At 39.0% G+C, this 13,747-nt stretch overlaps 1 protein-coding gene and 1 long non-coding RNA gene across 2 annotated transcripts; both read right to left on the minus strand.

Annotated features, from left to right (window-relative positions):
* Positions 1 to 2,045: 2,045 nt before the first annotated feature.
* Positions 2,046 to 3,096, minus strand: LOC146985348 (C-C motif chemokine 13-like). Its single transcript, XM_085780545.1, has 3 exons — positions 2,976 to 3,096; positions 2,407 to 2,530; positions 2,046 to 2,158 (listed from the first exon to the last, which is right to left on the minus strand). Exons 1-3 carry the CDS (start codon positions 3,040 to 3,042, stop codon positions 2,053 to 2,055), a joined length of 297 nt encoding a protein of 98 aa, XP_085636671.1. The 5' UTR covers positions 3,043 to 3,096; the 3' UTR covers positions 2,046 to 2,052.
* A 5,457-nt stretch (positions 3,097 to 8,553) lies between these two features.
* LOC146985349 (uncharacterized) lies at positions 8,554 to 9,309 on the minus strand. Its single transcript, XR_015036054.1, has 3 exons — positions 9,138 to 9,309; positions 8,926 to 9,052; positions 8,554 to 8,768 (listed from the first exon to the last, which is right to left on the minus strand). It is a non-coding gene; the product is annotated as an uncharacterized LOC146985349 (long non-coding RNA).
* Between the last annotated feature and the right edge of the window lie 4,438 nt (positions 9,310 to 13,747).

Raw genomic sequence — 13,747 nt, forward strand, 5'->3', positions numbered from 1 at the left:
GCTCCCTCATAATTACTTTTACCCTGTGCACAGAGGTAGCGTTTCTAATCTCCTCATGGTGCTCGAATTAAGCTCTTCAAACGTGAGGAGTGAGGGATAAGGACCTATGTACCGGTAATGGCTGTCTGTGAGCTACAACTGTGTGGAAAACAAACTTTTATTTTACCTTGAAATCCCAGAGCCCTCAGCATGGCAGAGAGAGTCATGGCCAAAAAAAACACTGAGAATTTTTGTTGAAAATCCAGTTCTGTAAAAAAAAAAAAATAATAATAAAAAATCAAAAAACTTACTCCCTTGCATAATAAGGGAGGGTTTCATCCCGAGAGTTACCAGCATTGAGAATTTGGTACCTGTTGAATCCTTTTGAATTGTGCACTATGAACACACCTTGCAATATGTGGGGTTGCTGAAACGCAGGACAAAGTCAGTGGATGACACACCCCACACCCTCCATCTGATGCTGATTACAGTATTCGTGCACACCAGGAAGGGCACGTGCACACCTGTCATCTGTGTACATTTCAAAGTCATAAAGGTGGAAATTGAAAAAATAAAAGAGACAAAGGGGGGCTGTGACACTTGTTTCCTGTTTGTGATGGGTATATTGATAAGAACCACGCTGATCTTTATTGCACCTTTCAGACACTTCAAAGCGTTTTGTTGTGGTCCTCTTTCCGTTCTCATTATATATCTCTCTACAGCACCCCACAAAGGTCTGAGTGTGGGATGAAGTAAAGATCAGCAGCGCTGTAGTGAGCTACATCTACTGTGAGAAGGACACACCAACTCGGAAAAAAAATGAAAACTCTGTTTTATGAAGTGAAGCTTTAATGATTAAAAGTCAGAGAGAACAAGCAAGCAACTGTGGAAATTATCATAAAATAACAAAACCACTTCATATATTGTGGCAGCACTCAGGATCTTCAAACTAAATATCATTAAAGGCATCTAATACACTTCCAGTATAAGGCAAGGCTATAACTATTTTATTAAGGAAACATATAGGCCCAACATACATGGAAGGAAATGCTTTAAACAGATTCTGAACTGTATGAATCTTCTGTAACACTTTACAATAAGGGTCCCTTAAATAACGTTAGTTAGTACATTATTAAGCATGAATTAACTGTTTACAGATATATTAACACTCATTATTATAAGGATTAGGAAACACATTAATTAATGTAGCCTATTAGTGAGCAGTTAATTAATGTTTACTACTCAGAGTTAGTAAATACATTTAAAAGTTGAATAATGTAATTATATGTATGCATTACTCAGCATAATTAACACATTAGTTTATATATTAATGCTTAATAATGTACTAACTAACATTAATTAAGGGACCCTTATTGTAAAGTGTTACCAAATCTTCATATATGAATAATGATGTAGCAGCTCAAGCAAAAATTTAAAAAAATTTCAGTTTGCCAACAAGCATTGGTTAATACTGACGCTTTTTTTTTCAAAACTCTTCGCAGTCTGCATTGCCAACTAAGCTAAACAGTTACTCTCACCCCCCAAACTCTCTCTCACCAACAAAACACTTCAACTTATTTCAAAATCAGCTATTCATAGGGGCTCAACACTGGCATGTCTCATTCAGGAAGAAAACACCATCACTGATAACACATTGACTGAACTAAAAATGACTGAAAATACTAACAACAAAGAGCATCACAACATCTCTTCTCAGTTTGAATGTTTTGTTTTCAGATAAATCAGTATTTTGTTGTAAATATCCTAACACTTCAGTGCACTAAATAACAGTTGTTGTTTTTTTTTTGTTTGTTTGTTTTTTTTTATCTCTAACACCATCTGTAACACCAACACAGTAGCTCTTTTGCAGTGATGTGGCATTTACATCTACTGTGAGAAGGAACAGAAACTCAGTCTGTTTTATGAAGTGAAGCTTTAATGATTAAAAGTCAGAGAGATCAAGCAACTGTGGGAATTATCATAAAATGGTTAACAAGTTGCATAAAAATGACTAATGCAAAAATGAAAATAAAATGCTGGTTGTTCATGTTAGGCAGAGGTTGGTGAGGGCTTTCACTCATTCAAAGGCGGATTCAGGGAGACTTGCTGTTGGTTGAAAGCCGTCATGGCCCACTCCAGGGACTGGCTCACACAAATCTTTCCAGAGGGAGTGGTGACTCTGCAGAGAGACAGAGAGAGAAGAAACTCAGTCAGTATTCAGAATTGACGACTTGTATAGAACTTGTCAGCCCTAATGTTTTGTTTTAGTTTAGTGACGAGTGTGTGCATGTGTGTGCGTGTGTGTGTGCGTGTGTGTGTGTGTGTGCGTGTGTGTGTGTGTGTGTGTGTGTGTGTGTGTGTGTGTGTGTGTGTGTGTGCGTGTGTGCGTGTGTGTGTGTCTTTCGTTAGAGAGAAGCTCAGACTCACACAAAGGCCTTTTCGGAGCATCTGTTGTGAGTTTTGGTGATGGACATAATGCGGGATGTTTGTATCTTTTTGGGATAGAATCGAAAGCAGCATGCTGCAGGTGACATCGCGTTTGGTCCATGCACTGCAAATAAATAAATAAAATGAAAAAATAAATGAATTATGATATAATAATAATCATAATAATAAACAAACAAACAAACATGGATCTTTTAGTGTTATTCTCCTCTCAAGCAGTAACTTCCTGGCACCACTGTGCCGTGTTAAAATAAAGATTTATGATTAAGCTATACTGTACTGTAATAGCAAAACTATCTATCAAGTAAGTCATAAATCCATGTGTACATTAAAATGAGTACATTTCAGTTTTCTTCATAATCTATAGAAATGTATTTCACAATTTTGACCGACTGTACCTCTGCTGGAATAGTGTTATGAATATATCAGGTTCAACAGTCTGTACAGTTACACACCATTTGAAGTCTACTATGGATTTGTAATTAGTAACATCCTAGAGCTTGAACAGTGAACATTAAAAAACACTTCTTTCCAAGCAGATACAGACTTACGCATGGCAGTGCAGTGCTGAACAGTGATCAGCAGCATCAGCATCATTCCCCCAGTAAAGATCCTCATGATGTCTTCAGTGTGGAGCTGATGATGTTCTAGTGATCACTGACTGTCTTTCTGCATCTTATACAGTCTGCTTATTCAGAAAGGTTTAGTTGCCATATTAGGTAACAGGAAGTTTGAGGAGGAGTGATCGAATCATATACTAAAACCACACCAGTCTTGTTCAACCTCTATACGTTGCCAATACATTCAAGATATGATCAAATAAAATTACAAATGTCAATGTGGTTGCCTCCCAGGGTGGTGAGTAGGGTCCCCACTTTTTAATTCATTTGAGTTTCAGTTGTTTTCCCTTTATTAATTTGTGTCTTTTGTTTTATAGGATCCCCTGCTGCTGTTCTGTTCTATTTTGTTTTGGTTAGGTTTACTTTGGTTTATTTTCCTCTTTTCTTTTGGACCAGTGGTTTCTTTTGGCCTTTAACTCTTTTGTTTATTTGGTCATTTTTGCTTTCTTGTAGTTTTGATTTGTTTTCATGGTCCTTTTCTGTTGAATCATTCAGTTGGAGATATTGTTTATCAATTGGGTTGTTGGTTCTGTTAACTTTCTTTTGTTTTCTGTTGCAGAGAGTTCCATTTGGTCTCTTTCTTTGATTTTCAGTGCGGCCTGGGTGTCATCAGCTGGGAGGCTAGGCACTGTGGTGAAGACCTCACTCCCATTGCATGCAAGTAGGCACTGGGGCACCTTTAGTGCATGTTTTTGTAGTGTTTTTGTGTTGTGTTGCACCCCAGCTTAGTGGGAATAGGCACATACCTAGTACCCCCCCCCCCTTTAATATTGTTTGACACTAAGCCCTCGCCACATTATGAAGGCATCTAATACACTTCCAACATAAGTCAAGCCTATAAACTGGTGAAAATGAGCTCTTCAATTGGCAAAAGATTCTGAACTGTATGAATCTCTATATGTACGTGTATATATTCTCAACAGTCAGCCACTTACCTCAGCCTCCTGTGCACTGCGTCCCTGGACTTCTTCAGCTCTAACATCAACACCAGAACACACCATTGCAGAACTCATCCATAATATAAAGCCAAAACCACCACCTGTCAGCTCGATCCTTTTCCCACCTCCCTTGTCAAAGCATGTCTGCCGTCCATCTCCCCCATGATCACCAACATAATTAACTCCTCCCTCACTACTGGCACTGTACCCCCCACTCTCAAACTGGCTGCCATCACACCTATCCTGAAAAAACCCGGTGCTGACCCAGCTGACCCTAACCACTACCGGCCCATCTCCAACCTCCCTTTCATCTCCAAAACACTTGAAAGGGTGGTTGCCGCACAAATACAGTCCCACCTCGACACAAACAATCTCCATGAACCTTTCCAATCCGGCTTCCATCCTAAACACAGCACTGAAACAGCCCTAGTCAAAACCACCAGCGACCTCCTCCGTGCAGCCGACTCTGGACTACTCACCATTCTCATCCTCCTCCATCTCAGTGCAGCATTCAACACCATCTCCCACCCTCTGCTCCTGGACCGCCTGGCTGACATTGTACACAATATGGCAGAGAATTTGACATTAACTATAACGCTAAAAAAAGTAAGGCCATGGTAGTGAGATCTAGGGAGGACAGGAAATCGTCCTTTCCTACTTTTTATCTCTCTGGTGAATCCTTAGAAATGACGAAGGAACTAAAATATCTTGGCCATGTCTTTTCTGATGATCTCAGAGATGACAGTGACATCCATCATCAGTGCTGTAAAATATATGCACAGGCCAATATGCTGTTACGAAAATTTTCTGTATGTTCTGTTGACGTTTGTGCACTGTTCAGGGCCTATCACCCCCTTATATACAGCTCAACTCTGGTCTTCCTACAGAGTGAAAAGTATGCAGAGGCTAAAAGTGGCTTATAATGACGCCATGAGGTTGTTGCTACGTGTTCCTAGGTGGCACAGTGCCAGCCAGTTATTTGTATCTTCTAATGTACCAACATGTCCGGCATTGTTGCGCAAGCTGATGTTGTTGCATTATTAAGGCCTAATTAACCTGCCCCATGATGGGATATAGGTTTACATCCAGGCTTCGTAAGCACTGGCACAATGGTTTGCATTGTTTCTTTTAAACTAACAGTGACAAATTACTGTATTTTATATTATTTGTTTGGTTGTTTGTCTGCTTTGTTTTGTCTTGTATGTTAAGTGTATATGTGTATGAGAGTGGACCACTTTTTCGAGTCCATAATAAAGATTATTATTATTGGGATCAGTGGTGCTGCACTCTCCTGGTTCACATCCTACCTCACTGACCGTCAACAATTCGTGCAACTAAGGAACCACAAGTCTGGGTGTTCGGGTGTTTCACTGGGTGTTCCTCAGGAGTCAGTCTTGGGTCCACTTCTCTTCACCATCTACCCTCCTCCCCCTGGGCACACTCCTCCGTCACCATGGGGTCCATTTTCATTGCTACGCTGATGACACACAGGTCTACATCTCCTCTAAACCCACCGCTGCCATCCCTCCCACCTCCCTCCTCACCAGCCTTGACAACATCCGGAGCTGGATGAGCAAGAACTTCCTGAAACTCAACAGCTATAGAGTGCCGAAGTGGAAGCAGCAAGTAACGGTTCCATGGGTCCTCAACTCGGAAAAAGTCTCCATGTAAATGAGCGGGAGTCAAAGTTTTATTTCGTGATCCGATTGAATTGTGTCATGAGAAAAAAATATGTCCTCTACCTGTTTAAAACATCACGTTTCATGCCGAGAAATCAGCAGTTTGTTGTAAAACGGCAACAGAAGAATGTATTTTGTGTGACAACCGCTCTACGGACTACAAATCTGGTGTCCCACAAAAAATACGTCACCAACTGACACGGGAAAGGGCAGCATTTGGTGTGTGACGTCACCTACGCGACCTGTAGTCTTTCTGGTTACGGATTCTTCTGAATTTTATTCTACAAAAGTTTTACAACAAACGTGATGTTTTAAACAGGTAGAGGACTTTTTTTTTTCTCATGGCACAATTCAAACGGATCACGAAATAAAACTTGGACTCTCGTTCACTTGTATGGAGACTTTTTCCGAGTTGAGGACCCATGGGGCCGTTACTTCCTGCTTCCGCTTCGGCACTCTATAAAACTGAGGCCCTGCTCATCGGCTCCAAATCCACCATCACCAAATCACAACACACCCCGGCTCCACCCATCATCATCGAAGGATTCCCTGTACCCTTCTCCTCCCAAATCAAGAGCCTCGGCGTCATCCTGGACAACACCCTCTCATTCACACACCCCCACTTACGTCCTCTGCCACCTCCTTCAAGAATACACTCCCCCCCCCCCGCTCCCTCTGCTCCCTCTGCTGGACTACTAACCATCCCCACATCACACCTCAGTACCATGGGTGCCCGATCATTCAGCTGTTCAGCGCCCAGGCTCTGGAACACCCCCCCCCCACACACACACACACACACACACACACACATAAGACAGTCAGATACCATCACAACCTTCAAGTCACAGCTCAAAACTCACCTGTTCAAACTCGCATACAATCTATAACTGGACACTGTCTTGATTGTTTTTTGTTTTTTTCCCCACAATGTTTTGTCTTTAATGATGTTTATGATTTTTATACTCCATCTATTATGATTATTATTATGATTATTATTATTATATGAATATTGATGTAGCTCATTGTCCTAGAAAACAATAATTCCAGTTCCAGGTTTTTCAGTTTGCCAACAAGCATTGGTTAAAGCAGAAGTAAGCGATCCGGTGGTTTTGGCTAACTTCCTGTCAGCCGATGGAGTTAGTAGCCCCCGCCCTCGTCCCTACGTCACCACATCCACGCGCATCCCTTGGCTGCACACACAGAGAGGACCGCCCCTTTATGCCGTTCTCTCTCCTCATTGGATAACGGTTGTAGGATACAAGGAAAGTTTTCTCCTTGGCTTACAGCAGAGCAGAGAGTGACTGACAGACCCGTGTTTCAGACCAAACACTCTATGTAAGTGATTGCTGTCGGAAGATATAACTATTTAAGATTTATATTAACACAAACATTCTGCTTACGTCTGCTTTAATACTGACGCTACTTTTTCAAAACTCTTCGCAGTCTGCATTGCCAACACAGCTGAACAATTACTCTCACCCCCAAAACTCTTTCTCACCAACAAAACACTTTTCACACGGGCACAACATGGCAAGTCTCACTCAGGAAGAAAACACCATCACTGTTAACACAATCTCTAACACCAGCTGTAACACCAACACATAGCTCTTTTGCAGTATTGTGGCATTTACCTCGTAACTTACAGTAACTAAAATACTATGTCTAATGGTATATAAAACACTGTTTCTCTGTCATGTGAGTCTGTCTATATGTATTACTGTGCAGTTTGTTGGTCAGGATGGCTGCTTTTTAAATTGTCAAAATTCACCAATGCTAAAAGTATGTGCTCTCTTTCTTGAAATATTGTTTAATTAAATAAACATGCAGTATGTTATGCAGTATGTTAAATAAACATACTGCATGCATAAAGCTTTAAATCCCTGTATTTTGTACATGATAAATGTGTAGGCCATAAAACATGAGCTTGATTGTGTCTGTACGTGATAAATGTACTGTAAACTGATCATATCTCTATAATCTAATCACACTTATAATCTAAGATCAGAATTTTGCAGTTCCTGTTGTCTGCCTGATCACGTGAAGTGATCCGTGAAGCCACACATGCAAGTTTTCGCATGTGGTTGATTAGAACAGCAATACTTGGTGCTATCGGAGCAGATAGAGGTTTTGCTGATGTTGAGGTAAAAGGAAAATACAGAGCATAGGAAATATATCGTGTGAGATTAACAGCATGTCACCGAGGAGCTGAGTCGCCTTGGCTTGCAAAGAAACCTCACTGATTTTATCACAACAAGAAAACAGTTTGCGGTGTCACTGTGCAGAAGATCACTGCTGGGACTGCTGCAGATCATTTGATTGCTTCACAAGCACCACTAAAGACTAGTATCAATACTCTTTCTCCACTCGTAATAGAGAGCAAAATATTAAAAAAGTAGAGTTTTATTAATCATATTCCACATAATTGACACCACTGCATTCGTACAATACAAATAGGACACAACACAGAAACTGAAACCTCACCAACAGCACATCGATTACCAGCAAGTCTCGTGCATGATTCAAAGCAGCACTATGTAACACACTCTTCAGGACTTGACAAGGAAGGAAGTTGTTGAGTTGCAACCTCTTGTGGTGGTAAGTTAAAGACTGGCTGTCCTCTCTGAATGGCAAAAGATCAAACTATGAACAGAGTTCTTGTGTCTGCTCTGCAACCTTAACCATATAGGTTTATTATTCTATAATACTTTTGTTTCCTAGTATACCACACTTTGACATGGTGTACTAACCTTGACATGACTGGTTAAAAATTAAATTCGATAGTCTTTGATTATTCCATGTTTGATCATTTGTTAAAGGTAGAAATTGTAACCCTGAGTGACAGTACATCACCCGCAACTTGTGCTCAGAAGACACACACAGCCACCAACAGAGTTTGTTACTGTACAAGCATTTTATTTGAATACAAAGATTTTGTATGTATACATTCAAGTGTGCAAAAGCAGGCATCCATTTAGGTATTAGACAATAAGTAATAAGATCCTCAGTGCTGCTGTCCGCTGCCTTTATCGCCATGAAACGTGTTGTACATGTCTTCAGCCCATGGTGTCGAACTGCAGCAAATCTTCTTCCCTTTAACAGTCTGGATTCTGAAAAAAACAATAAAAATAATAAATATAACATCCACCTTCTATTGCTCAAGTTTTTAACGCTGTGGTCTTGTGATGAAAGCTGAAAGTCAAAGGCTGCGTATTGTTCTATTGATTATTTAATTAAGGCACAAGAAAGATTCAGTAGAAGACTTACATGAATCCCTGCTTCCGGCAGAGTTTGTGGGTCTTGGTTATACTGGCTACACGGTTTGATGGTAATGGTTTCTCATGAAAGCCGAAGCAGCAGTTTCCAGGATTTGTCTCAAATCGCAGTGCTCTGGCTGTGAAAGATCAATAGAAGAAGTCAATACATAACACCTCTGAGCAAAGATGTGATGATGATGATAAGGAACAGAGAGCACTCACGCATGGCATCGCAGACAGAGAGCAGCAGCAGAAGCCCCAAAGTCAAGCAAGAAATCTTCATGGTGCTGGCAGTGAAGAGGTGACGATGATGCAGTTTGTCTTTGTTCCTCCCTGCTGTGATCAACTCTCAGCTCTGTGTCCGATATATATCCTGTCCATTGTAGGAATGAAACGCCCCCACCTCTTCACCTCCACTATTACCACCTCCACAGTTTCCGCCCAAGTCTCAGGAGGAACGTTCCAGTGAAAACGCAGTTTACACAATTGACATTTTGGGTCTAAACATTTTGTGATCTAAATATAAAAACAATGGAACAATCTGTTCAGCAATTATCTTAATATCTTGGAAAGTACAGACAACACACAATGAGAATGATATGAGATGACACATTTACATAATACTCAGGTTGCGTATAGACATGATGTCACTGACAGAACAAGACAGCTGACATGCTGCAGGCCCCCAGGTCAATTTCCTGTTTAGAAAAAAATACCCGCTGTGTGATAGTTTTCGTCATCACGCTTCTCATACTTTGGACATTTTTCCACAGAGACAGAAGGCATACAGCAAGAAGAAAGAAGCATAAAAATAATAAATAATAATAAACAAGTAATGATACAACAACAACAATAATCATCATCATCATTCATTCATAATAATAATAATAATTTTATTCTAATAATCTGAAAAAGAAGAGAAGAAGAGGAAAGCACATTAACATGGTATGAAATACAAATGGAAGGAATCTGGGCTAACCTGTGACCCGGCATTTTAATTTTGCCCACAGCGGAGCGAGTAACCGGGTGCTGAAAGTGTTTAAACAGTTGAATCACATAGAATTAAACCCAACGGTAACACTTTATTTGATGCCTATCACTATAACGCATTATAACCATACTTTTACTAAATGTGAGGCTGTGCAAAATAGAGCCATGCGGTATTTTCTTGGTGTACATAAATTCACACCAACACTAGCTATGATGGGAGATATGGGCTGGGAACCCAATGAGGTACGGTGGAGTGTATATATGGTGCGTTTATGGAATAGGATACTAGGATTAAATCGTAACAGGATTGCAAGAAAAATCTTTGAGTGGGACACTCTGACCAATGGGGCATGGGATAGGGACATATATGACATATTGCTGAGAGCTGGATATGAAGACCATTATTATAACAAAGAGAAAGTTGAGATTAATGTATTAAAAGAAATTATTTTTCAACAAAGTAAAGATAGATGGGCATTAGATACTTGGGGTAAACCAAAACTGCGTACTTACTGTGAAATAAAACAGGTATTTGGCCCAGAAAACTATGTTTTATATAATTTGTCTAAAAAGAAAAGATCCCTGTGTGCTCAATTGAGAGCTGGTATTCTTGGTCTTCATTATGGAGACAGGCAGATATGTCAGCACAGCAGAAGACCATAGAATTTGTAATTTATGTTATGTGACATCCAAGAGGTGGAGAATGAAATGCATTTTGTAGATCCAAATAACGAATTTGTGTGGTTGGACGATGCTGAGAAGCTAAAACATCTTTTTCATTTGAATGTTTTTGCATTTTCTTTATTTCTTGAAAAGGCTTGGGCAATGAGACGAAGAGCGATATATAGTTGAGAACTGAAAGTAATCTTAAGTTGTTTATTTATGTCACACCTGTGTGGCAGGTAACACCAACATGAAGGACTGTCTAGTCTTTGTTTTTGTATTTGTTATTGTGTCTTGTGTCAGTGGTGGCATGACACGCAAATAAAAAATTCATTCATTCATTCATTCATTCATTTACTGCGTTATAATGCAGTTATTACACTGTATAACTATAGTTATAACCACTCACACAATGATCATAATGCTTTATAACAATAATCATAACACACTAAAGCATTTTATCATGACTTATAAGTTCAGGTATTATATAACACAGTATGTTATAATTGTTAGTAACTTGCTGACAATGCCCACGTTGATAATGTATTATAAATCTAGTTATAATGTGTTATAATTGGCTTATAAATATGAATAACTATCATTATAAACACTCATAAGACTTTATAACAATAAGCATAACACATTATAGAGCATTATAACTCTATTATAATAGCCTACTTGACCTTATAAGCCATTATAAAATGCTCTATGATGTGTTATGTTAATTTATGAATGTTTATAATGATAGTTATACACATTTATAAGACAATTATAACACATTATAACTAGATTTATAATGCATCATAAATGATCATTTATGAGTGTTTATAACTATAGTTATACAGTGCTATAACTGCTCCTACTCCTACTCCTCAGATGTCGCCAAGATTCTTAATAAAGAAAAAAAAAACCCACCAACCTCCGTGAGGGAAAACTACAGAACTAATTTATCATGAGTGGGGCGGGGGTTCTCCATCTGTGCATGTCTATATGCACATAATGTCATGGAGAAAGCATAATGTTCACAAGATCTTATCACACCTATTTTCAGTTGTGTACCTAAACCCAGACAGAGCTAGCTGTGACCTATTTAGATCATTTCCGTGCAGCCCCATCAATTTCCTCATGATCACCATCTTGACAAAAAGGCTGCCAGTGAAATGCAATGAGTTTGTTATGGCCTATGACATAGTATAGAGCTTAATTTAAACTCTATGAAGCATACATTGCATGTCTTTTAGTTAAACTACTGATATGTTAGAAGAAAAGACAAGTTTCAAAGACAAGTCACCTCCTCAAACAATTTGTATATGACATCTTGAGTCATGGCTAAAAAAAAGATTTAAAATTGATATGTGGTTTAAAAAAAAAAAAAAAACGATTAATGAGGTCACAACAATGTTTTTACAAAGCTCATGTGAACCCTAAAACAGTGTCTCTCCTGACATTTAACTCTGGGAGCACAACCGGTGCACCCAGCTGCAAAAACTGTACTTTTAGAACGTGGCCAGGCCTCTGTTTATTATAAAAGGTTCAGTCACATATCTAGGCTGCATCTTATTTACTAATTAAGTGTATAAAAGATTATGTAACTCAGCCCTCACTAATATTGACATTGTCTTAAAACAGAGAAACAACTCAAAACTGTGAGGCCCCAATAAAATAACACATGGTTGAACCTAGATGCTGAACCCTGTTATACACTTGTGCACATAATATAGGCTATATGTCACCATTTTAAAAAAAAGTCCAACGACTGAATGTCGAAAGAGAGATGTAAATGACTGAAGTGTTAATTTTAACAGCTGAACATCCTGTTTACTGTGGTTTCTGATTCTGAGACATCAGAAGAAACTTCGAGTGGTATTGGGTGACTGTTTACCAAACATGACATTTGCTGACATCTTGAAGACATTTGTGGCAAGTGGAATTTAAAAATGTAATATTTTAATATAATTGTGAAGAATCTTATGCCGCTTTGTTTTCTTACTCACACAATGGTCACACTAAACATTACACCATATTCAAACAGCTACATGGTTTGAGGTGCATCATGTCTGCTGACCTGTTCCTCTTCCCCCACTGATAATCATCTATGTGTCATGGTTTCACACTGCAAATGATCATTGTCAAGACTTCAAATCTTAGATCTAGAAATAAGAATCATCTTGCTTTAAAAATTATTTGTTATTTCCATCTTTCCTCATCAGGGTATATTTTTAATTTGATCGTGAATGTATCTTCAAAGTGCAAACAGTTTCCTTTACAATGTGATTAAGGGTTTATTTCAACATAAGCCGACTTCTTTCAAGTAAAAGCGCCATTGTACTTAACTTATAAAAAGTATTTTAGTAAGTAAGTTTAGTAAGTAGGCTAATGTAAAAGTGATTACATTTCAATTAGTTTTTTTTTTTTTTGTGTGTGTGTGCTAAAATTAAGAATGCTTAATTCAAAAGTTTAATTCAATCTATGAAACATTCACAGGGCACAGCAGTACAGAGTGTAGCCTACCACTGTTCACTATGGTGTTGGTCCCTGTTCCTGAATAAATTGAATTGACAGCATTGTGGGTGTAGTCGGAAGACAAAAACTGACAGTAGGGCCTATTAAACTGTATGTAGGCTCAGGGCAAAGGTGATGATAATTCTACGGGCCCAGCACCAAGTATGGCCCACAAAAACCCCAGTAGACTGAATTATTCTGCATAAAACCCTGACTGATACTGCTGCATTAGCATCAGAACAAAGTAGGCTAAATAAGAAATGATAATACGTACGTAGTCTATGAAAAAAAGTGGAAAAGTCAGGGGGCAGGGGCCCACTTTAGTATACTTTCAGGGGGCCCAGAATTCCTCGCAACGGCCCTGTGTAGGCTACTCAATTACCATAGGGATACAAAAAATGTGTAGCCTAACAATGAATAAAAGCAGAGTCATGAAAATAAACAAACAAAAACAGAAATCACAACATTAACAACTGTATTTATTTATTTACATATCTATTTCTCTATATTCGTGCTTTTTTTTGTTGTTGTTGTTTTTGTTTGTTTTTTTACTTTCTACTTTCCAAAATTTGAATTAGACAAACCCTCCATTTCAGAGGTGGCGGCCAGGTGGCGGTAATGCACTTAAAAACTGCTCACCGCCAGCCCCAGAAGAAGAAGCTTCCGCTGACGTCAGA

The sequence above is a fragment of the Trachurus japonicus genome, chromosome 6 (assembly GCF_045865225.1).
Source record: "Trachurus japonicus isolate A0001 chromosome 6, Traja_1.0".
Taxonomy (NCBI): domain Eukaryota; kingdom Metazoa; phylum Chordata; class Actinopteri; order Carangiformes; family Carangidae; genus Trachurus; species Trachurus japonicus.